The sequence below is a fragment of the Oncorhynchus tshawytscha genome, linkage group LG01 (assembly GCF_018296145.1).
Source record: "Oncorhynchus tshawytscha isolate Ot180627B linkage group LG01, Otsh_v2.0, whole genome shotgun sequence".
Lineage (NCBI taxonomy): Eukaryota > Metazoa > Chordata > Actinopteri > Salmoniformes > Salmonidae > Oncorhynchus > Oncorhynchus tshawytscha.
In genome coordinates this window covers 30,706,328-30,729,620 of record NC_056429.1, presented here as the reverse complement: position 1 = coordinate 30,729,620, position 23,293 = coordinate 30,706,328, and the positions used below count along the sequence as shown (strand labels likewise).

At 46.4% G+C, this 23,293-nt stretch overlaps 1 protein-coding gene and 1 non-coding gene across 9 annotated transcripts in view; one reads left to right on the top strand and one right to left on the bottom strand.

The window, feature by feature from the left end:
- Window positions 1–23,293, top strand: part of LOC112249318 (nucleoprotein TPR-like) — a 40,582-nt gene that overhangs the window by 16,169 nt on the left and 1,120 nt on the right. The window contains exons 13-46 of one of the 8 annotated variants that reach the window (XM_042320481.1): window positions 915–1,141; window positions 1,412–1,575; window positions 1,776–1,918; window positions 2,426–2,574; window positions 2,799–2,961; window positions 3,133–3,267; window positions 3,424–3,564; window positions 3,953–4,136; window positions 4,722–4,888; window positions 5,040–5,192; window positions 5,390–5,506; window positions 5,786–5,989; window positions 6,240–6,427; window positions 6,575–6,722; window positions 9,940–10,077; window positions 10,266–10,397; window positions 10,588–10,712; window positions 11,551–11,761; window positions 12,096–12,242; window positions 15,083–15,281; window positions 17,594–17,790; window positions 17,884–17,954; window positions 18,040–18,239; window positions 18,716–18,991; window positions 19,171–19,415; window positions 19,528–19,731; window positions 20,550–20,675; window positions 21,231–21,324; window positions 21,620–21,765; window positions 21,898–21,963; window positions 22,400–22,491; window positions 22,600–22,703; window positions 22,891–22,989; window positions 23,142–23,280. In XM_042320481.1, the coding sequence (XP_042176415.1) occupies window positions 915–1,141; window positions 1,412–1,575; window positions 1,776–1,918; window positions 2,426–2,574; window positions 2,799–2,961; window positions 3,133–3,267; window positions 3,424–3,564; window positions 3,953–4,136; window positions 4,722–4,888; window positions 5,040–5,192; window positions 5,390–5,506; window positions 5,786–5,989; window positions 6,240–6,427; window positions 6,575–6,722; window positions 9,940–10,077; window positions 10,266–10,397; window positions 10,588–10,712; window positions 11,551–11,761; window positions 12,096–12,242; window positions 15,083–15,281; window positions 17,594–17,790; window positions 17,884–17,954; window positions 18,040–18,239; window positions 18,716–18,991; window positions 19,171–19,415; window positions 19,528–19,731; window positions 20,550–20,675; window positions 21,231–21,324; window positions 21,620–21,765; window positions 21,898–21,963; window positions 22,400–22,491; window positions 22,600–22,703; window positions 22,891–22,989; window positions 23,142–23,280 (5,294 nt within the window). Of the gene's footprint in view, window positions 1–914; window positions 1,142–1,411; window positions 1,576–1,775; window positions 1,919–2,425; window positions 2,575–2,798; window positions 2,962–3,132; window positions 3,268–3,423; window positions 3,565–3,952; window positions 4,137–4,721; window positions 4,889–5,039; window positions 5,193–5,389; window positions 5,507–5,785; window positions 5,990–6,239; window positions 6,428–6,574; window positions 6,723–9,939; window positions 10,078–10,265; window positions 10,398–10,587; window positions 10,713–11,550; window positions 11,762–12,095; window positions 12,243–15,082; window positions 15,282–17,593; window positions 17,791–17,883; window positions 17,955–18,039; window positions 18,240–18,715; window positions 18,992–19,170; window positions 19,416–19,524; window positions 19,732–20,549; window positions 20,676–21,230; window positions 21,325–21,619; window positions 21,766–21,858; window positions 21,964–22,399; window positions 22,492–22,599; window positions 22,704–22,890; window positions 22,990–23,141; window positions 23,281–23,293 lie in introns of all 8 variants that reach the window. The other 7 variants (XM_042320472.1, XM_042320480.1, XM_024419160.2 and 4 more) reach the window with 7 other exon arrangements.
- trnas-uga lies at window positions 19,947–20,015 on the bottom strand. The gene has a single exon. It is a non-coding gene; the product is annotated as a tRNA-Ser (tRNA).

Here is a 23,293-nt window from a genome sequence, read left to right as displayed (position 1 = left end):
TACTAGCCCCTCTTTCTTTATTCCAGTCCAGTCATGTCATCCACCCCCTCTAGGATCAGGAACCTCCTTGAGAGCCTTCGTTTCCCCAGCCAACTGATCCCCGACCAGGCCAGTCGTGATTTGACAGTGTAGGAGGGCTCTGTGTGTGAAATCCTCAGCTGGCCATACCTCTATGACAGAATACAATGCTGCATAATTAGGATTCACCCCTGAAAACAAGACATGACAGAGATGTGTGTTTGTGTTTATTTTGTTTCATCGCACTGCAGTTTAACCCTTTAACTGTCACACCAAGAAATAGATATCAGAAAAAAACATTTTACAGTCTTGTAATTTTCAATTTTATACAGAATTAGTACTGAAAATGTGGCAATTTTTTTGCTAATATTCACTTCTGGGTTTTGAACCATATTTGAAAAAATACAGGACTCCTATGCTAAAAGGCATTGGTTGAGATGTTAAAATATGCCAAACAAAATGAATATGTTTAATTTAATTTAAAATGGTACTTTTTGACCTGGCTGTCGACAGGCTGGCCTTTTAAGTCTTTATGTAATGACTGGTAGACTCACTATGCAGAGGTTTCCTCCCCAGAACATCACTAATCAGCACTTTACACACACACACACACACACACACACACACACCGTGGCAAGGTTGGCTAGCTGAATTAACCACACCTCATGATACACTGAACCCTCTCAACTCAGGCCTGACAGGCTATCAATTCCAGGCTGGTGTAAAAAGCTCCAGGGTAATTCCATCACCTCTAAAACCTCAGTGCTGTCATAGAATTATGTGTGAAAAAAATCTATACAAATGTTGATTATAAAAAAAAGTGACTGTTGTAGGTATGACTGTTTTTAATTCGGACATAATCAATAGCTTTTTCACCCCATACCATTACCCACCAGATCCGTGTCCTACTCATTGAGCTGGAGGAGGCACGTGGCAACCACGTAGCATTCGATGAGGAGGTGAGCTCTGCTGACATCAGCAGCACGTCGGAGGTCATCACACAGCACCTGGTGACGTTCCGTGGCGTGGAGGAGCTCCAGCAGCAGAACCAGCGCCTCCTGGTGGCCCTCCGAGAGCTCAGCGACGCACAGGAGAGAGAGGAGACTGAGACCACAGGCACCAAGTGCGATATACTTGTCCATGTTCTTTGCTGATCATTTGTGTTTTGCTTTAATCCCAACCCCCTCCCCCCTAAAATAAGTGTCTGATTGTCCGTGTCTCTATCCAGAAACAACCCTTAGCCCCGACCCACTATGCGCTTTTGTAGGTCTGATTTGGAATAGTATAAGCAATATGGTGGTAGCTCCTGCTCCACCTTTCCTTTTGGTTTCCCTGTCAGCAAAATGTTTCTGTTCTCTGTGGATCGATAAAGGTCATTGTATTCTCCCTCCAGGCGCAGTGAGCTGGAGCGGAGTCTGGAGAAGGCCCAGGCAGAGCTGGAGGCTCTGAGGGAGCAGCGGAGCCACCAGATGCAGCTGGCTGAGTCCATTGTCAGGCAGAGAGACATGTACCGTGTGCTGCTGGCTCAGGCCACTGGAGTCAGCTTCCCTCAGCAAGGTGGGGTTCACATACATTTCCTTCTTCAGGGCCTGATGAGGCTAGTGTAGCCAAACCTTTGTAAATGTGGGCACGGGAGCAACATATACCCTGTGTAGCCTTTTGGTTCTTTATTGTTAGTCAGTTTTGGCCCAGCCCCGGTGGAGAACTTTTAGATTTGTATATTACCTACACACTGACCCTTTGACCTCTTGTCTCAGGTGCAGCACCCGAGGAATTCTCCCTGACCTCCACCCCCCACCGCTCCCCAGCTGCCACCCCCACCACAGCCGCGCCAACTGGAATCATTACAATGGCGACAGAGTCAACTGAGGCGGTGGAGGCCAAGGCAGCCCTCCGACAGGTGAGCCCACATAATTCTCACCCTTTTGCCCTCAGAACATCCTCAACTTGTCAGGGCATGGACTCTACAAAGTGTCAAAAGCGTTCCACAGGGATGTTGGCCCATGTTGACTCCAATGCTTCCACAGTTGTGTCAAGTTGGCTGGATGTCCTTTGGGTGGTGGACCATTCTTGATACACACGGTAACCTGTCAAGGGTGAAAAACCCAGCTGCTTTGCATTTCTTGACACAAACCGGTGCACCTGGCACCTACTACCATACCCCATTCAAACGCAATGACATAGAGTATTTCTCCCTCAACAGTTTTCCGTGTGGGGTGCGCAACTGAATAGTAGGAAGGTGCTCCAAATGTTTTGTACACTCGGTGTATATGCAACATTATCTGTCCTTCTGTCGCATCAAACCACCATTTTATGATAGATCACAAACAATATCCTTCAATCGGGTTGATAAAAAATTGTTGCTGTACTCTTATCTGAAGGAACGTCTTGTTTGCTGTGTGTGTAGTTGCAGGAGGTGTTCTCCTCCTATAAGAGGGAGAGGTCTGAGAGTGACAAGGCCCTGGCGGAACAGACTGAGAAGCTACATGAGCAGGTGTCTGACCAGAGATCACAGAATGCCAAGATATCCACCCAACTGGAGTTTACCTCCAAGAGGTAAGAGCACTGCACATCACTCTCAGGACACTACACAAGACAATATCACATGATGAGGTAGCTTGTCTTTTTCTTTGAACTCAGGAGTATGACGTTACTTCACAATATTTTAGCAAAGTTTGCTTGATAACTAACGGAACCTGCTTGGCGACCTACTCCCCCTATATTTTAGCAAAGTTTGCTTGATAACTAACGGAACCTGCTTGGCGACTTACCCCCCCCAGGTATGAGATGCTGCAGGATAATGTGGAGGGCTACAGGAAGGATATTGCCTCTTTGAAGGAGAAGGGACAGAAGATGGCTGCTGTAGCCCAGAAGAATGAGCAAACTGTTAACACCTTGACAGAGGACCTGAGAGTTGCACAGGAGAAACTCAACATGGCAGAGGTGTGTGTTTTTGTGTGCCCCAAGCCTTTTGTTCATTGTGTTAGACAGACAATACTTAGTCTCTCTCTCTCTTTCGTAATGTGTGTTAGTGTTTTGCTCCGTCTTTAGTACACATTCATTACATCTAGTTTCTAAGCCACAGTGAGCTGTGCTGACACCGTTCTCCCCCAGGGTCGTGCTGAGAGCCTCAGGAAGGAGAGGGATATGCTGAAGCTAGTGGAGTCCAGACTGACCCAGGAGAAAGAGACCATGCAGACCCAACATCGAGGACAGAACATGCTGCTCACCAATCTCAAGACCATACAGGTTTACACACACGCCATGTGCTTGCCTATACACAAACACCAATGTCAAGACAATGGAAACAACTCAAACTAACCACTCATAAAATGGTTGAGGCACTGTTCTCTCTCTCTCTGCATTCGTCTGTTTTAACGTTCCACTCCCTGTGTGCTGATCCAGGCCACATTGGAACGCTCAGAGACGGACACCAGGCAGCGCCTGAGCGCCCAGATAGAGAAGCAGGAAAGAGAGATCGGCCAGCTGCAGAAGAGACTGGGGCACGATGTGGAGCAACGCCACCTGCTGGGCAGAAACCAAGATGTAAGTCCCTGATACCTCTTCTCAGTGCCAACCACAACCCCCTCTACCTGGATTCTATCTTCCTCTTCTATCTTTCAGCTTTCTCTAATATCACACTTATTCATTTTTCCCCCAGAGACTTGCTTCAAAAAGGCAGCACTCAAAGCATTTGTACATACATACCAGTGGAGGCTGGTGGGAGGAGCTATAGGAGGACAGTTGCATTTGTAATGGCTGGAATGGAATAAATGGAACGGTATCAAATACATGGAAACCACGTTTGATTCCGTTGCGTTTATTTCATTCCGGCAGAGCAATGAGCCCGTCCTCCTATAGCTCCTCCCACCAGCCTCCACTGATACGCACCATAGATTAAATGAACCCCTTCCTCTCTTTTTTAAATTTCCAGTTGCAGCTGATCGATGCCAAAAGGCAGCTGGAGACCCAGACAGGCCTGCTCCAGAAGACCAGGGATCAGCTGAGTGCTGCCCAACTGGAGATGAGCTCTCTCAGGCTGCAGCAGGGCAGTGAAGAAGGTGGCCGTCCATCCCTGGGCTCCCAAAGCTCCCCGTCCATTCCCATGGGCCTCAAAGGTAAGAGTACACACAATGTTACAGAATCAACCTCAGTGCCTTCTGAGACCTCAGAATGTTCAGGAACCACTCATAAAAGTTTTTATATCCTGAGAATGTTGGAATGGCTTTAATGCGGATAGTACTCAGTTGGAGTTTTCCTCAAGACAGGCACGTACAGAATTGCTATTTTCAAATAGTCTCTGATTCATATTTTTCAAACCGCCAAGCTGGTCTACGATTAATTGATTTAGGCCAGTCTAACATTCTCTTAATTGTTTCCTTAAAGTTGTGGGATGTTGTTCTGCTTTTCCTTGTGTAGACATAGGTCAGGTCGGTGTCTATAGCCATGCTTTCATTAGGTCGTCTTATAGTATTTTATAGGAAATGTAGTAAAACAAGCTAAATAAAACCCTCAAACAGGCTTGGAGGGTGTGTGTTTCTGGTGCCTGCACCATTAGCAGTGTTATGGTAGTATCATTAGGGTTCACCACAGGGTTCTTTTTCTATGCTGCCCATGGTAACTTACACCTCTCTCCCTCTCTCTTTCCTTACCTCTCTGCTCCTCGTCCTTCTTCATCCCCCCCTTTCCTCTAACCTCCCCAGGACTCCATGGTTCAAAAGGGGACTCTGAGGATCTGCGTGGCCGCCTGAGGCAGGCCGAGACGCAGGCAGAGGAGCTGGCAGAGCAGTTGAGGACAGCCACCTCCAGCAAAGAGCAGTACAGAGCCATGGCCCAGAGCCTAGAGGAGTCCATGGATAAGGAGAAGCAGGTCAGGACTCCACCCTGGCCCCTAACCCCTTAGGAGTGTACCACCCCTTAGTAGCATGCCACCCTATCCCCTAACCCCTTAGTAGTGCAGTTCCATAAGTATTTTAGCCCCAAATCTCTCACTCGCTTCCTCTCCTCGTTCCTCTCTCTAGGTGATGGAGCAGGCTCGGTCCTCCATGGAGGAGCGTGTAAAGGAGGCTCAGGAGCAGCACCGTCATCTGGAGAGAAAGCTCCTGGAGGCAGAGAAGGAGAAGCAGGGCCTACAGGAGGAGAAGAGGAAAGCCCTGGCCTCCGTAGAGCAGCAGGTATGAAGCAGACATCTATGCCCTTATTGAAAATCTCCTCACTGTATGGCTCGAATGGGATAGCTGATACATTCAGTAGTATTTAACCACATCCAGTACGCACCATAGGTGCTGGGTTCACACAATGCCGGCGTCCTCATTGTTCCATGTTGAAGATATGAACAGATTCCTGTTTTCCTTAACCCTGTGTGTGTCAGGTGGCTGAGCTGAGGAGGAGTCTGAGCAGTGTGCAGGCGGACCACCAGGAGGCGCTACAGAGGGCGGTGGTGGCAGCAGCCCAGGAACAGCAGGCCATACTGGATAGCCAAGAGCAGGTGAGATGGAGGCTTGGGCTGTGCCTAATTGGCCCTTATCGAGTTGTAGTGATATGCCAACTTCTCACAAGGCATATCTGACCAAGCTATTTGCCACCTTGTTTCCCACTTTCCTGCTATAGAGCATTACCTAGCTTGATTGTCGCTAACCCAAGTAAATGTCAACTATGATAATGTAGCATACATTATCAACCATTCATTAAGTACTGTATTACAGCTAGGTCGTCAGATAAAGCTAGTCTGTAATGCTGGTCTCTCCTCTTCTTCCCCCCCTCCCAGGCCACGCTGGTGTCGGAGGCGCAGGATAAGTACGAGCGTGAGATGATGCTTCACGCTGCAGACGTGGAGGCCCTCCAGGCAGCGAAGGCCCAGGCTCTGCAGGCAGCCACGCTCAGACAGCAGCTGGAGGAGAGGGCTCAGAGAACCTCTGCTCAGCTGCTGGAGGCCAGAGTCTCCTGGGAGGAACAGGAGAGGATCCTCAAGGTAGGTAATAGCAGTCGATTGATTAGATAGCAGTCAAGGGAAACGCTTATATTATGAATAATAGATATGGTGTTTGTTGCAAATGGTTTGACGTGTAGATGATGATGGTCAAATTGATTTTTGACACTTCTGTGTTGATGTTGGAAGCTAGCTAGTGATTGTGAACTCCCACTAGTTTGCAGGGGTTGTGCTGCTTACGTAGCTGGTGTACACCACGAGGCTATAATGTACATCTCTCTCTCGTTGTCAGGAGGAGATGGCTAAGGTGGTGTCTCGCTCTGAGGAGCTGCAGAGGCAAAACAGCCTCCTCCATGAACAGATTCAGACCATGAGCAGCAAGATAGCCGCCACCCTGCAGCGCCAGGTCAACGAGAGCCCTCTGAACATCTCCCTCACTGAGCAGGGAAAGTCTCAGGACCAGGTCCTCGAGATACTCAGGTAATGGTCTCTCACCCCCTCCCTCGATCTGTCTCTTTGCAAAGCAAGAGCAAGTCTGCCATTTAAAGCTAATTTCATGCAATCACTACACTTCTGCAATACCTTTTCTCTCATCATATCTTCTGTCCCTTCCCTGTCGTGATGCAGGTTTGTGCGTCGGGAGAAGGAGATAGCGGAGTCACGGTTCGAGGTGGCCCAGGGAGAAAGTCTTCGTCACAGGCTGAGAGTGGAGCACCTGGAGAGAGAGCTGAGAGAACTGCAGGAGAGCTTTAGTGCTGAGCGGGAAAGGATGCAGGTGAGCTGGACAATATGGACAGCCAATGGTTTATGGGGGGGTTTCCTGGACCCAGATTAATCCTATTTCTAGACTAAAAAGACATTTCAAAATCAGAGTGGTGAAAAAAAACACAGATTTTGTTGTCTTCATGATGAAATCGGGGGCGCTATGGATCTGTCTCCGTTCGTTAGTATCTCGGACACCACTGGGACGATTTTGACTAGACTTGGGGTAAATGATGCGTCTTGCCATAGGTTTGGCATTTACTAAATTACTGATTAGTCCAAGGGGAGCGCTATAGTAATTCCAAACTTTGAACAAACATATCACCTGTCCCGTTTGAGCAACCGTCATGACATTGTGTACATATATGCATCTCCTCATGAGAAACCAGTTTCACATAAGGATCTATTCTATAACCTCCGCCCATTCAGAAAAGGTGAACATTTTGATAGGGTGTGAAGACAATAATTTTATAATTATTATATATCTTTTTTAACCGGCCAAACCCGGTCGATGCTGGGCCAATTGAGCGCCGCCCTATGGGACTCCTAATCACGGCCGGATGTGATACAGCTTGGATTTGAACCAGGGACTGTAGTGACTCCTCTTGCACTGAGATGCAGTGCCTTAGACCGCTGCGCCATTTGGGAGTCCCGCTTCCGAATGGCGAGCTCAGGACATCAGGGACTCTAACATAATCTGTTTCAGGAAATCATGGCTCTCTCTGGATATACTGTCCCCGTACATACAGCCAGCTGGTTTCTCAGTGCATCGCACAGACATGAATAAAGAACTCTCCGGGAAGAAAGGTGGTGGTGTATGTTTCATGATTAACCACTCATGGTGTGGTTGTGATAATGTATTTTGTTCACCCGACCCTAGAATACCTCACAATCAAATGCCGACTGTATTTCCTCCCAAGAGAATTATCTTCTGTTATAGTCACAGCCGTGTATATTCCCCCTCAAGCCGATACCATGACGGCCCTCAGGGAACTACACTGGACTTTATGCCAACTGGAAACCACATATCCTGAGGCTGCATTTATTGTAGCTGGGGATTTTAACAAATCATGAAGAAAACGCTATCGAAGTTCTATCAACACATTGACTGTAGTACTCATGCTGCTAAAACACTCGACCACTGCTATTCTCTTTTCCGGGATGCCTACAAGGCCCTCCCTTCGGCAAATCAGATCACAACTCCCATTTTGGTCCTCCCTCCCTTCCTATAGGCAGAAACTCAAACAGGAGGTACCCGTGCTAAGGTCTATTCAACGCTGGTATAACAAATCGGAATCCATGCTGCAAGATTGTTTTGATCACGCGGACTGGGATATGTTCCGGGTAGCCTCTGAGAATAACATTGCTGTATACACGGGCACGGTGACTATACACGGACACGGTGAGTTCATCAGGAAGTGTATAGGGGATGCTGTTCACGCTGTGCTTATAACCTACCCAAACCAGAAACCGCAGCAATGTGCTAAACTGAAAGCATGAGCCACTGCATTTAACCATGGCAAGGTGACTGGGAATATGGTCGAATACAAACAGTGTAGTTTTTCCCGCAGCAAGGCAATCAAACAGGCAAAACGTCAGAACAGCGACAGAGAGGAGTCGCAGTTCAAAACGGCTCAGACACAAGACGTTTGTGGCAGGGTCTACAGACTATCATGGATTACAAAGGGAAAACCAGCCACGTCGCGGACACCGTCTTGCTCCCGGACAAGCTAAACACCTTCGCCCACTTTGAGGATAACAGTGCCATCGACGCGGCCCGCTTCCAAAGACTGTGGGCTCTGGTTCTCCGTGGACGACGTGAGTAAGACATTTAAGCGTGTTAACCCTCGCAAGGCTGCTGGCCTAGACGGCATCCCTAGCCGCGTCATCAGAGCATACGCAGATCAGCTGGCTGGAGTGTTTATGGACATATTCAATCTCTCCCTATCCTAGTCTGTTGTCCCCACATGCTTCAAGATGTCCACCATTGTTCCTGTACCCAAGAAAGCAAAGGTAACTGAACTAAATGACTATCATTCCGTAGCACTCACTTACGTCATCATGAAGTGCTTTGAGAGGCTAGTTAAGGATCATATCACCTCTACCTTACCTGACACCCTAGAGCCACTTCAATTTGCTTACCGCCCCAATAGATCTACAGACAATGCAATCGCCATTGCACTGCACACAGCCCTATCTCATCTGGACAAGAGGAATACCTATGTAAGGATACTGTTCATTGGCTATAGCTTCTTAGCCTTCAACACCATAGTACCCTCCAAGCTCATCATCAAGCTCAGGGTCCTGGGTCTGAACTCCACCCTGTGCAACTGGGTCCTGGACTTCCTGACGGGCCGCCCCCAGGTGGTGAAGGTAGGAAACAACATCTCCACTTCGCTGATGCTCAGCCCCCTCCTGTTCACCCATTACTGTGTGGCCACGCACGCCTCCAACTCAATCATCAAGTTTGCAGATGACACAACCGTAGTAGGCCTGATTACCAACAATGACGAGACAGATTACATAAAGGAGGTGAGAGCCCTGGCGGAGTGGTGCCAGGAAAATAACCTCTCCCTCAACATCAACCAAACGAATGAGATGATCGTGGACTTCAGGAAAAAGCAGAGGGAGCACGCCCCTTTCCACATTGACTGGACCACAGTGGAGAATGTGGAAAACTTCAAGGTCCTTGGCATACACATTGACGATTTTGAAATGGTCCACCCACACTGAAGAAATTTGGCTTGGCCCCTGAGACGCTTACAAACTTTTACAGATGCACAATTGAGAGCATACAGTCGGGCTGCATCACCACCTGGTACGGCAACTGCACTGCCCACAACCGCTGGGCTTTCCAGAGAGTGTTGCGGTCTACCTAATGCATCACCAGGGGCAAACTTCCTGCTTGCGTACTCCTTTACTAATTTCATATGTATACACTGTATTCTATTCTACTGTATTTCAGTCAATGCTGCTCCGACATTGCTCGTCCTAATGTTTATATATTTCTTAATTACATTCTTTTACGTTCAGATTTGTGTGTATTGTTCATTAAAATTAGATTTGAATTGTCACTAATTGGCCCAATGGGGGCACTGCGTCATTAGTGTCAGACATGTTTACTGTTGCCTTGTTCATGAATGAAGAGGGTGTGGGTGATGAGAGAAATGGCAGCTCAAAATGATCATGTCACCTAAGTGCTCTTTATGACCTTTAACCCCTGACCCCAGGTGACAGCTAAGACCCTGGCTCAGCACGATGAGCTGATGAAGAAGACTGAGACCATGAGTGTCCTGATGGAGACCAACAAGATGCTGAGAGAGGAGAAGGAGAGGATGGAGCAGGAGCTGCAGCAGACACAGGCTAAAGTAAGATAGCAGATTTACTTTCTCAGGGTTAAAGCACCAAACTTTGGATTTGATATCATAACCAATGTAAACATTTTTCTCAGGAAACCTTCTGTGAATTTGGTCCCAGTTTAGATTTTAGGCCTGTTTTAGACTGAGGCTTAACTTTTGTTTTCTCTGTGTATTGATTGACATATTTTTATATATAGGTGCGTAAGCTGGAGTTAGACGTAATGCCCATGCAGGAGTCCAACGCTGAGCTGAGTGAGAAGAGCGGCATGCTGCAGGCAGAGAAGAGGATTCTGGAAGAGGACATCAAACGCTGGAAGGCCAGAACACAGGTTGCTTAGTGACAGAAAAAAGAATACCCCCCCTCCCAAAAAAATCTCTGAAACATAGAGTAGACTTTCTCAAAGTAGTGACAGCAAGCTTGAACGATGCCTTTCTTGCCACCCACAGCTTGTCAAATGTCTGTAAACCTATCTATTGAGTTTGGATTTGAAACATAATTTGTTCTGTACGTCCACATAGCAACTGGTGAGCCAGCAGAAGGACCCGGAGGAGTACAAGCGTCTCCACTTTGAGAAAGAGGCTCACCTCAAACGCATCCAGCAACTCACTGAGGAGACAGGCAGGCTCAAGGCTGAGGTGACCAGGTGGGAGTTAGCCTAGTCAATAATCCAAACTGAATATCACTGTTTTACTATTCTCTTATTACAGGGTACCAACGACAGCAAGGAAGCTGATTTACTTGATACAATAGAAAAATGGGCTCCTCTTTGAAAAGCACAAATGCTACACAATAAATTGGCAAGCAACACAATATAAAGTTTGATAATCAGATGAATGTAGTATAATGTAAAGTCTTGAGTATTTTTGTATTAAAGGAGCTACATGTAGAATTCTAGCATTGTTATTTCAGAAAATGTCCATAATATGTATGCAGTAATAGTGGAATGATAGTGAAATAATATTGTCAACCACTAAATAAATATTTTGGGCCCATACAAAATTGCATTCTGATGGTGCAGCCTCCCTATTTGACAACAAAAGATGGGCCGTCTCTTGTTGTCAAATGGAAAAGCTGCCCCCCCCCTCTCTCTTCCATCAGCATCACTCAAACACGTGGTAATCTCCTCAGGAATAGATTCAACAGTGGCAATAGAAATCGCTCTGCCATTACCTGGTTGCAATTTGTTTTCTTAACTGTTTGCCTAATTTCAATTTGTTACAAACCAAAACAAGTATAGAAAATCACATCATCTAAACCACTGTGAAATATATTTTAAATAACTCAAAATATCAAATCTTTCAGCTGTTTGATACTGGTATACAAAACTGGAAGTAAAAAGACGCAAAAGCGGGTCAGGGGACAGGGAGTAAAGCCAAAAAGGGGGGGGTTGTTTGAATTCAGGCTGTGTTGTTGTAATTCACCTAGTTCTGCAAGGTGGCTGCATTCTACATGTAGATCTTTAATATGTGATCTCCCTGTAGGAGTGGCGGGTCGGTGACGTCCCTGCAGAGCCAGGTGCAGATCCTGCGTGAAGGCCTGGGGAAGGTGAGCTCTGAGAGGGATGCGCTGAGGAGGGACGTGGAGGCCAAGAACCTGGACATCCAGGAGAAGTTCCGCACCATCACTCAGGTCAGGAAGATCGGCCGGCGCTACAAGGCCCAGTATGATGAGCTCAAGGTGGAGCACGACAAGGTGGGTTATTTGGTTAAACAACTGGGGCCTTTTCTGGTTTCCTAGAGGGAAACTTTTTATTTGTTTTTATTGATTGTCACGAAGTTGTTTCCTGAAACCCAGCCTTGAATTCACTCCGTCTCCAAGATTCAAGAACAAGATTCCTCTCAATCCTTTTCTCATGAAACTAATAATATCCCTACTCATCTTGTCGCTAAATTACAGATGTGCTGGTCTGGAATGGTACCAAGTTGGACAACTCAAAATGTCTAACCTGATGTCCTTGATTAAATAGACATTCTTTTGTGTGAATTCTGCCATGCTGTGTTGAGTGTTTGACTGATCTCCTTTACAGATGGTGTCAGAGGCAGCATCCACACCAGCCCAGGAGCAGGAGGCCCAGCAAGCCTCAGCCCAGGAGCTCCAGGGTCTAAGAGACTCCTTGGGACAGTCTGAGACCCGGACTAGAGACCTGGAGGGACAGCTGGATAACCTCAACAAGGTCAGAGCAGTGTTTCCCCTATACCAGTGGTCACCAATGTTTCTGAGTCAAAATACAAGCCTAGATCTACCGCTCAGATTTTATTTTTTAACATGGCTTAAACGTAAGCCTATGCAACATTAACCAATTTAAAAACAGTTATTTCTATAGCAATGTTTGTGCAGTAGGCTATAGCCCCAATACATTATCACTGCATATTGGCTCTGCTTGAATTACCCTGCCAATGTTCTTCTCAGATCATTTGCTGTATTACTTGAGGCACAGCTGAGTGAGCATAATAATGTGCTTTTTTTTTTTTTTTTTTTTTTTTTTACTGGACTGAGGGAGAGCAGTGGGAGCACCCGCCCCTCTGCTCTCCCTCCCTCCGCTGAGAAAAGGGTGACAGTTAGAGATCGACCGATTAATCGGCATGGCTGATTTAATTGGGGCAGATTTTCATAACAATCGGTAATCGGCCTTTTTGGACACAGATTATGGCCGATTACATTGCAATTCACAAGGAAACTGCGTGGCAGGCTGATCACCTGTTACACGAGTGCAGCGTCAAAAGGACTCTGCGGCTGCAACTAGCCAAGGTAAATTGCTAGCTAGCATTAAACTTATCGTATAAAAACAATCTATCTTCATATAATCACTAGTTAACTACACATGGTTGATGATATTACTAGGTGATCTAGCTTGTCCTGTGATGCATATAATCAATGCGGTGCCTGTTAATTTATCATCGAATCACAGCCTACTTCAACTTCGCCAAACGGGTGATGATTTAACAAAAGCGCATTGCCAAAAAAAGCAATCTTTGCAGAAATGTACCTAACCATGAACATCAATGCCTTTATTAAAATCAATACACAGAAGTAATTTTTTTTAAACCTGCATATTTAGTTAAAAGAAATGAATGTTAACAGGCAATATTAACTAGGGAAATTGTGTCACTTGCGTTCAGTGCAAGCAGAGGCAGGGTATACGCAACATTTTGGGCCACCTGGCTCCGTTATGAACAGTGAACTAATTTGCCAGAATGTTACATAATTATGACATAACATTGAAGGTTGTGCAATGTAACAGAAATATTTAGACTTAGGATTGCCACCCATTCAATAAAATATGGAACCGTTCTGTATTTCACTGAAAGAATAAACGCTTTCTTTTCGAAATTATAGTTTCCGGATTTTACCATATTAATGACCAAAGGCTCATATTTCTGTGTTTATTATATTATAATTAAGTCTATGATTTGATAGAGCAGTCTGACTGAGCAGTGGTAGGCGGCAGGCTCGTAAGCATTCATTCAAATAGCACTTTCCTGCGTTTGCCAGCAGCTCTTAGCAATGCTTGAGGCACAGTGCTGTTTATGACTTCAAGCCTATCAACTCCCAAGATTAGGCTGGCAATAAATACTAAAGGCTATAAGAACATCCAATAGTCAAAGGTATATGAAATACAAATGGTATAGAGAGAAATAGTCGACGCGTCATAATTCCTATATAACTACAACCTAAAACTTCACAACTGGGAATATTGAACCAACAGCTTTCATATGTTCTCATGTTTTGAGCAAGGAACTTAAACGTTAGCTTTTTTACATGGCACATATTGCACTTTTACTTTCTTCTCCAACACTGTGTTTTTGCATTATTTAAACCAAATTGAACACGTTTCATTATTTATTTGAGACTAAATAGATTTTATTTATGTATTATATTAAGTTAAAATAAGTGTTCATTGTTCATTCAGTATTGTTGTAATTGTCATTATTACAAATATATATATAGAAAAATCGCCCGATGTATTGTTTTTTTGGTCCTCCAATAATCAGTATCGACGTGGAAAAATCATAATCGGTCGACATCTAGACACAGTCTTCCAGCTGATGGCGAAACTCAATTCATGTTACTCCTATGAACAGAGAAAGTGAAATATTCCTCAACATTAAAAAAACACAAGCCACTAATAATTACAACGTAAGCTTATCAAAACACTTTGCTATTCTCATTCATTGATCTGCAGTGTTGGTTGTAGCATGAGTGGAAGTAGGGAGAACACGCATTTTAAAGTGTTGACAATGCTGAATAACAACTTAAACATGAACTTACTCAAAAACAGCAGCGCTTTGCTGTATTTGTTGAGTCTCTATTGACTTCAAGGCTTCTTTTTACAGTCTATGACTCGAGGAAACTGCAGACACGGTGATCTAAGCTATCTGATTGGTCTGCCTTAGGCCTAGAGGTGCACTTGATATGCTCTTAGGGCCTGCCGGTTAGGCGGAGTTCTACCTTTAGAAACATTAAATGGTTCCAAATAGGAGCACTTTGCCTTCCCTGTGTTAGGGCTGCTGAATCGAGAGTACCAACAACGCGGAGAGAAAAAAAAAATAGGATCACAAGGCTTTATCGTTGGGTTTTTTACAGAAATGTTTGGTGATCGACTAGGAATGCCTTGGAGATCGACCGGTTGGTGACCGCCGCTCTACATTATTTTCCAGGCAACATCCAGGCTCACTTTCACCAAAATTGTAAATTGAAACTAGTAATTGCCTAACTCTTTTAGGCGGTGGTTTCATGGGATAAATCCTTTTTCTACTTACCCAGAGTCTGATGAACTCGTGGATAGCATTTGTTTGTCTCTGCATGCAGTATGCTATTGAATAGTGCATTGTCGGGAAAGAGCTTGTTAGTAAGCATTTCACTGTACGGTTTTACACCTGCTGTATCCTGTGCACGTGACAAGCTTTGAAAGTTGAAGGAAGTTAGAGATGGCATTGGCTCTCGAAACTAACTAGCGTTATTGCATTGACTGGAAGTCTACAGGTATGCTAAACCATGGTGTGTCCCCCTCAGGTGGTGGCTGAGCGTGAGGCAGAGGTGCGTGGGACCCAGGAGCAGGCCTCCGGGCTGCAGACGGAGCTGACCAGGTTGAGACAGGAGCTGCAGGAGAAGGCCTCCCAGGAGGACACCCTCAGACAGCAGATGTCTGAGAAGGAGGAGAAGACCAGGAAAGCCTTCGTAGGGGCCAAGCAGAAGATCAACCAGCTCATCGGTAAGAGGCCAGGCCAGGTAACCTGACTGCGGCGTAAGCTTGTATGTCAGGTTGAGTCTTGGTGAGCTTTGCATAGAGGTATATGTAAATGCTGATCGCTCATATGTTTTTACTTGTCGTCTCAAACATTTGCTGGGTGTCTGGGAAAAAGATTAACACCCACCAAATGAGCATAGATTTGGGTATTGGCAGGCAACAATGTCTATATCACCAGCCACGTTGGCGGGGGTCAATTTGCAGGGCTCTACAGTGCAAGCATTACATTTGCTTATTGAAAATAGTCAAAAGTCAAGTTTGAGCACAAATTGCGGTTATAGCAGAATAGCAGGAAAATGCTGCAGTAGCTGTTTTCAAAGTATTTCTGCTGTTTTGTTTCATATCTGCTAATCGCACAAAGAAATATGAATCCTATATCCCACCTCCCACGGCAACTCTGCCTGGCAGAGGAGCTGTGCGCACTGAGTGAAGTGCTGATAAATTTTTGGAGGCTCAGTTCGCTGGCATAAAAGTTGGTCTAATTTACTCGAAAGACTACAAAGTGGGACCTTATCCTTGTGTTTCTTAGCTGTTTATACTGAACAAAAATATAAACCCATATGTCAAAGATTTTCCTGAGTTCAGTTCATATAAGGAAATCTCTCATTTTAAATAAATTAATTCCCTTATGGATTTCACATGACTGGGAATACAGATATCCATCTGTTAGTCACAGATAAAAAAAAAAAGTAGGGGTGTGGATCAGAAAACCAGTCAGTATCTGGTGTGACCATTTGCCTCATGCAGCGTGTCACATCTCCTTTGCATAGAGTTGATCAGGCTGTTTATTGTGACCTGTGAATGCTGTCCCATTCCTCAATGGCTTTGCGATGTTGCTGGATATTGGAATGCTCTGTCATACATGTCAGTCCAGAGCATCCCTAACATGCTCAACGGGTGACATGTCTGGTGAGTTTGCATGCCATGGAAGAACTGGGACATTTTCAACTTCCAGGAATTGTGTACAGATCCTTGCAAGTTCGAATCCTCGAGCTGACAAGGTACAAATCTGTCATGCCCCTGAACAGGCAGTTAACCCACTGTTCCTAGGCCGTCATTGAAAATAAGAATTTGTTCTTAACTGACTTGCCTAGTAAAATAAAGGTAACATAAATTTTAAAAAATGATCATGCTGAAACGCATAAGGTGATGGCGGCGGATGAATGGCACGACAATGGGCTTCAGGATCTCGTCACGCTACCTCTGTTTATTCAAATTGCCATCGATAAATTGCAATTGTGTTCGTTTTCCATAGCTTTAGCTTGCCCTTTTCCATAACCCCACCGCCACTATGGGGCACCATGTTCACAACATTTACAACAGCAAACCGCTCGCCCACACAATACTCCATGCTGTCTGCCATCTGCCCAGTACAATTGAAACTGGGATTCATCCTAGAAGAGCACACTTCTCTAGTGTGCCAGTGGCCTTAGATGTTGAGCATTTGTCCACTGAAGTTGGATACAACGCCGAACTGCTGTCAAGTCAAGACCTTGGTGAGCACGTAGATTAACTTTCCTGAGACGGTTTCAGACCGTTTGCTCAAATTCTTCAGTTTGCAAACCCACAGTTTCATCAGCTGTCTGGGTGGCTGGTCTCAGACGATCCCGCAGGTGAAGAAGCTGGATGTGGAGGTCCTGGGCTGGTGTGGTTACATGGTCTGCGGTAGTGAGGCCGGTTGGACATACTGACAAATTCTCTAAAATTACATTGTGGTAGAGAAATCAACATTAAGTTCTCTGGCAACAACTCTGGTGGACATTCCTGTAGTCAGCATGCCTATTGCTCCCTCAACTTGAGACATCTGTGGCATTCTGTTGTGTGACACAACTGCACATTTTAGAGTGGACTTTTATTTTCCCCACCACAAAGAATTGACATATTGCGTTTACATTTTTGTTCAGTATACATACATTGTTTTGTTCACGAGCGGTTGTTTTTCAATGTTAGTTTGAATGTGCTGCTTCAACTGATGGCAAAGAGAGGCTAGTCACATCTCAAACACAGACACGTGACACAACGCGAGTGGTCCTGTTGGCACATGTCGCGTCCTTAAAGGGGCAGCAGAACATTGTCTCATCTGATATTTTGGTTACAAGCCCCTGGTCACAGAACATGTAATGAATGTACCACATTACTTCTTAATTGTTTTGTTCAGAAACATTACAACGCATGTTTTTTAAAATGTTTTATTATTATGGCCAAGATATTCATCTACCTGCCACAGTTACTGGTGGACTAAATTACCTTTCACCTCATCTCAACCTCTTCCCCAGGCTCCAAGGACCAGCTGCAGAAGGAGAACGAGGAACTGAAGCAACAGAGGGAGGAGCTGGAGGTCAGGGTCAGTGCTCTGAAGTCACAGTATGAGGGCCGTCTGAGCCGACAGGAGCGGGAGCTGCGGGACCTGAGGGAGCAGCAGGAGAGACACGGGGAGCAGAGGGACGAGCCTCCAGAACAGGGCCTCAACAAGGTGAGATGGAGCACTTCTGCTTCATACCCCACAAGCCTGGATTGTTATTCATTATGGCCATGGTGCGAATAACACATTCTATTCTACCTGTAGGCCCAGGAACAGCAGCGGACCACCGAGCAGAGAGGACCACTGAAGACCACCCCAGCTGCAGACAGGGGCAGGTAAAGTACATGCTACTCCTGCACACCACGTTCAATGATGTTTGGTGTTACATTGTTCACCTGTTGTATTTCCCCATCCCTATAGCGCCAGTACCTCAGAGCCCCCCACTGCCAACATCAAGCCCACCCCTCTGGGGGCCCAGGGCCAGAGCAAGCCCCCTGTCAACCCCGGGAACAAGTCCACTCCCCGGGCCAGCATCCGGCCCATGATCACCCCCGCCACTGTGCCCACCCCCACTCCTACTGCTACTGTCATGCCCACAACACAGGTGGAGAACCAGGAAGGTGAGGAGTTCTGTGGAGCTAATATCATTGTTAAATCAAATAACATTACAACAGGTGTAGATGTGACTTTGAAATTCTTCCTTACGAGCCATTTCCAAACAATGCAGAGTTTAAAAGTAAGATGATTTGGCAAAAAAGGAAAGAATAACATAAAGAAAATGACAATAACGAGACTACATACAAGGAGTACCGGTACCAAGTCGATGTGCAGGGGTACGAGGTAATATGTACATGTAGGTACTAGGTGTTAAAGTGATAGTGATGTGAATGTTATTGCATAGTTATTTGAGTATTGGTCATTTTAAAAGTGCTAGATGGCGTTGTGTTTTGGTAGTTGAAGTGTACTTTATTACTTGAATCTGATGAGATCCACACGGGGGGATACTAATGCACATTTCAGACAGAAGGATAGGGAATCAGACCGTAGCCATGGTATTTCCCTGTCTGACCCCCTAGTGACCCTCTGACCCTTCCAGCCATGCAGTCTTCTGAGGGCCCGCTGGAGCATGTGACCGTGTATGGCAGTGCCAGTGGTTCAGTACGGTCAACCAGCCCCAGCGTTCAGACCGCCAACCCAGTGCTGGCGGTCCAGCAGACCCAGACCACAGCCTTCGTCCAACCAACACAGCAACAGAGCCTGCCCCACACTGAACCAGCCAATCAGGAGCAGCCCCTGGCCCCAGTCGTCATTGAAGCTGCACCCAGCTCGCAAGTGGAGAGGCCTTCGACATCCACAGCTGTGTTTGGGACAGGTGGGAGACGGAATTTAATCTAACCTGGGGTTTCTATAGATTTGGGGTATAGTAGCTTTGTCTAACTAAGCTCAAGGGTTGGCAATGTACTCACTGTATTACCACTGGCCCTCAAATATTGAATGAAATACGCATATCCACCAAGTGAAGTTGGAAATGTGACTTTTCCAACCTTCCAGTTTCAGCCACCCCAGGGACATCCTCCATGTCCAAGAGACCGCGTGAGGAGGAGCAGGACACCTCTACGGTGACTGACACGGACACCCCCCAGGAGGACCCGTCTGAACCCCCCATCCCCAAGAAGCTACGCATCATCCAGAGGGTGGACCCAGAGGAGCCAGAGGCCCAGGAGGAGGTGCTGGCTGAGAGCAGTACAGAGGGATTGGTGCCTGGAGAGAGCCACGAGGCCCCAGAGAGCAGCCAGGTGAGTGTGTACGTGTGTGCATGCGGGTACCCACCCTATGTCTAGAGGCTGGGATGGTCTTTTGTGCGTGTGTCTTTTGTGCATGTAGCCATGTGTGTGTCTATATCAGCAGGTGGTGGAGGAGTACCCAGTATTAGACGAGGCTGATGAGGGGACAGCGTCTCAATCTGTCCCCGTAGAGCTACTCCTGTCCCAGCCCACAGAGGTCACACTCTCATACGACTCCCCCGAAGAATCCACTCAGCACGACGTCATCGTCATAGTGACTGACTCGGAGAGCGAGGATGAGCAGGAGGATGACGAGGAAGAGGAACCGGTACGGACTGAGGGAAATATTGTTGATGGAAATATTTTAGGGGCTAGACACTTTAATTGAACTCCCTCAAGTCCTAGCAGATGGAAAATCTTGCCTAAAAGTGAGGTATTTGGCCCTTAGAAATCTGTCAAACTTACATTTTAGTAATTTAGCAGACGCTCTTATCCAGCGCGACTTACAGTAGTGAGTGCATACATTTCGTACTTTTCCATAATGGTCTCCCGTGGGAATTGAACCCACAACCCTGGTGTTTCAAGCACCATGCTCTACCAACTGAGCCAAACTCTATTAGAATGGATGAAAAGTTCTATATGCAGCCCATACTCATGAAGATGTTAAATTCATGTGCTGGATTATGAGACCTTTTGGTAACACTTTACTTGACAGACACCCAGCCTCATAACAGTCATAACCATGTCATAACAACTGACCTAACAGGTCATAACTGTCCTGACACATATTTAGACCTGTTTTGACATATTGCGTTATTTTATGTCTAGTTATGACACCAACATTAGTGTAAAAACCCACAAACCCTACCACCCAAGGCAAAAGATTCCAGTACATCATAGCCTCCGTGTTAACAGTATGTTTGTCGTATTTGTGTGTAACTCATGTGTAACTCTGTATTGTTGTATGTGACGAACTGCTTTGCTTTATCTTGGTCAGGTCGCAGTTGTAAATGAGAACTTGTTCTCAACTAGCCTACCGGGGTAAATAAAAATAACAAAAAGAAATAAAACATTTATTGACCATGTAAAATTATCTTTGTAATTGCGTAATGTGTTACCAACCTTTTTATACCTGCCTCTCTGTAGGACTATGATGAGGAGGAGGAGGAGGATGATGAGGATGAAGAGGATGGCGGGATGGGAGAAGAGGGAGAGGAGAGCAACGAAGGTAGCGGAGACGGCAACGAGGCATACGAAGACGACTACACAGAGGTAAGATCAACACGCGCACACTGTTACTAACCCGAACTAGATCATTTCCAGTATGTTTTGTAATCCCGCCCACTCTCGAATTCTATCCACTCTCTCCACTCCACTCTCAAGCCTCCCGTTGAGGTTACAGCCAGCCAATGTTGTAACCACATGCACTTTTTTCTGTGTGAACAAACAGTGTCTCAGCAGTGCTCTTGCTTCACTCTGCTACCTCATGTCTGTGTTGTGATCTTGTGGCGGTGTGTGTGGGAGGGAGGGAGGTGTTGGGGGAACTGGAGGGTTGGCAGGGGAAAGGGGTAAGTGCTTTGTTGTCAGGGTGGGAGTGCAGAAGAAAGTGGGGCTGGCGGCACCGTCTCTGCCTAGCTAGCTGTAAAGTTACAAGACCTCTTAAGGGAACGAACACCTGTACAAGGGAAATAAATCAGGACTAGAATGCATTGCTAACCGCTCCAACACTGCCGAGCAGGAGGTAGTGCGTGGGAACCACCCTGTAACAACCCCCCCCCTCCTCTTCTGTCTCTCTCCCACTGTGTGTGCGTTCCTCCTCCCTCAAAGGGTGCTGACGTGACAGACCCAGGCACGGAGACAGAGGAGAGTCTAGGAGCATCAGACTCCACTCAGCGCCCGGACGACTCCCAGACACACAGCTGTAAGACGATGGATACTCTGTCACACACCGTTGTCTCGACAGTCACCTCATGAAACTTTCGCAGGAGTGACTGCGAGAGATGTTATATGTTAGTGTCTGTCCGGATTGAGTGATCCATTTCAGTCACTCTGTTGGTAGACTAACCAAGTAATTTGATTCACCATATCGGAAACTCATACAGACATGAGCCTATTTCACAATATTATTGCGTTGTCTGTTGTTTTATTGTGATTTTGATGTAAAGGAGAACTCTCTGTCAAGCTAAACCACTGTTTCCCCTCTCCTGTTCTGTCAGTTGAGGGCAGCAGCAGTATGGAAGCCTTCTCCAGTGACCCAACCAGTTCTGCTCCCAGAATGCCCCGGTCACCACGGAGGGCACCCCACCCGCTGCCCCCCCGTCTCAACATCACCCAGGAACTGGGCCCCCCTGCTCTGGTACAGGTGTGTGCTTATGACTCAATATAACCATCTAAACTGTGTCTCTCTGTGTAAAACAATTGTATTGCAGTTTGTGGTATGGTTACATTTGTGCAGTATCCGGTTGTGGTAACCAGTAATGCGCGCGTCTTACAGCGCTCCATGCGTCGCCAGTCTGTAGGCAGAGTCCCTCAGCTCACCCCTGGGATGGCCAGCAGCGGAGTAAGTCACACCCTTGCATCTTAAAGGGGTATAATGTGAGATTTTGGCAATCAAGCCATTTTTCTACCCAGTCAGATGAACTCATGAATACTATTTGTATGTCTCTGCGTGCAGTTTGAAGGAAGTTGTAGGTCGTTTTGCGAGCCTTTGCTAACTAGTGTTGGCGCAATGATGAAGTCTATGGGAACAGATGGCATGCTAGCTGTTCCCATAGACTCCTGGTCATTGTGCTAACGCTAGTTTACACTTTTGCTAGTGCTAGTTAGCAACTTCTTTCAAACTGCATGAAGAGACAAAGAAACGGTATCCATGAGTTCATCTGACTCTCGGTAGTTAGGAAAGGGGCGTAATTGCCAAAATCTCGCACTATCCCTTTAAACCGTATTTTATGTGTTTTGTTGTCAGTGTCTGTATAATATTCTCGGCCCTCCTACAGCAGCACTACTTTGACGATGATGACAGGATGGTACCCAGTACTCCTACTCTGGTGGTGCCACACCGCTCTGACGGCTTTGCAGAAGCTATCCAGTGAGTAACACGCACATACTTAAACACACCAAAATCAGCAGCTAAACACCACTAGTGAAGTTCCCATAGTTAACCCCAGAGTACTTCTGACCTCTCTCTGTGGTCCAGTTCTCCCCAGGTGTCTGGTGTTCCCCGATTCCGGTTCGGCACCCCAGAGGACCTGATATCCCAGACCTCCCACTCTGACCTGGGACAGCTGGCATCACAAGGAGGTAGTGGACTGTACACAGGCACACCTCATCCCGTTTATTTTTTCCCATACCCTAATATACCCTTTCTTTCTGAGCCCTTTAATTTGACGAGAGCTTACTTTTGCCACGTCTGTATCTCCATCTCTCAAATTGTGTGGTTTATGTTTATTGTCGGTTTGGTTCTAAAGTGTATCTGTGTGTGTTGTAGGTCTGGGGATGTATGATAGTCCTCTGTTCCTGCCAGGTCATGAGGATGAGTCTGGGGGCCGCAGTGTTCCCACGACACCCCTGCAGGTGGCTGCCCCAGGTATGGTTCACACACACATTCTCTCTCTACTATCTCGACTCGAGACAATTTGAGAATTGTGACATGTGTATCAGGCTATTAAGTTTCATTATTGGCAGTAATATTTGAACACTCCAGAATTCACTTTCTCCCCCCTGTGTCCACATTCACAGAGGTCCCGCCCTCTGACTGCCCCGAACACTCCTCCCTGTCTGTTCCTATGGTAACCAGCTCTATCCCGGGCCAGGCGGTGGCTGGAGGACCCCCTCCTGGGGACGAAAGAGATGTCTTAATGGAGTCTGAGGGAGACCGGTGAGACCATCTT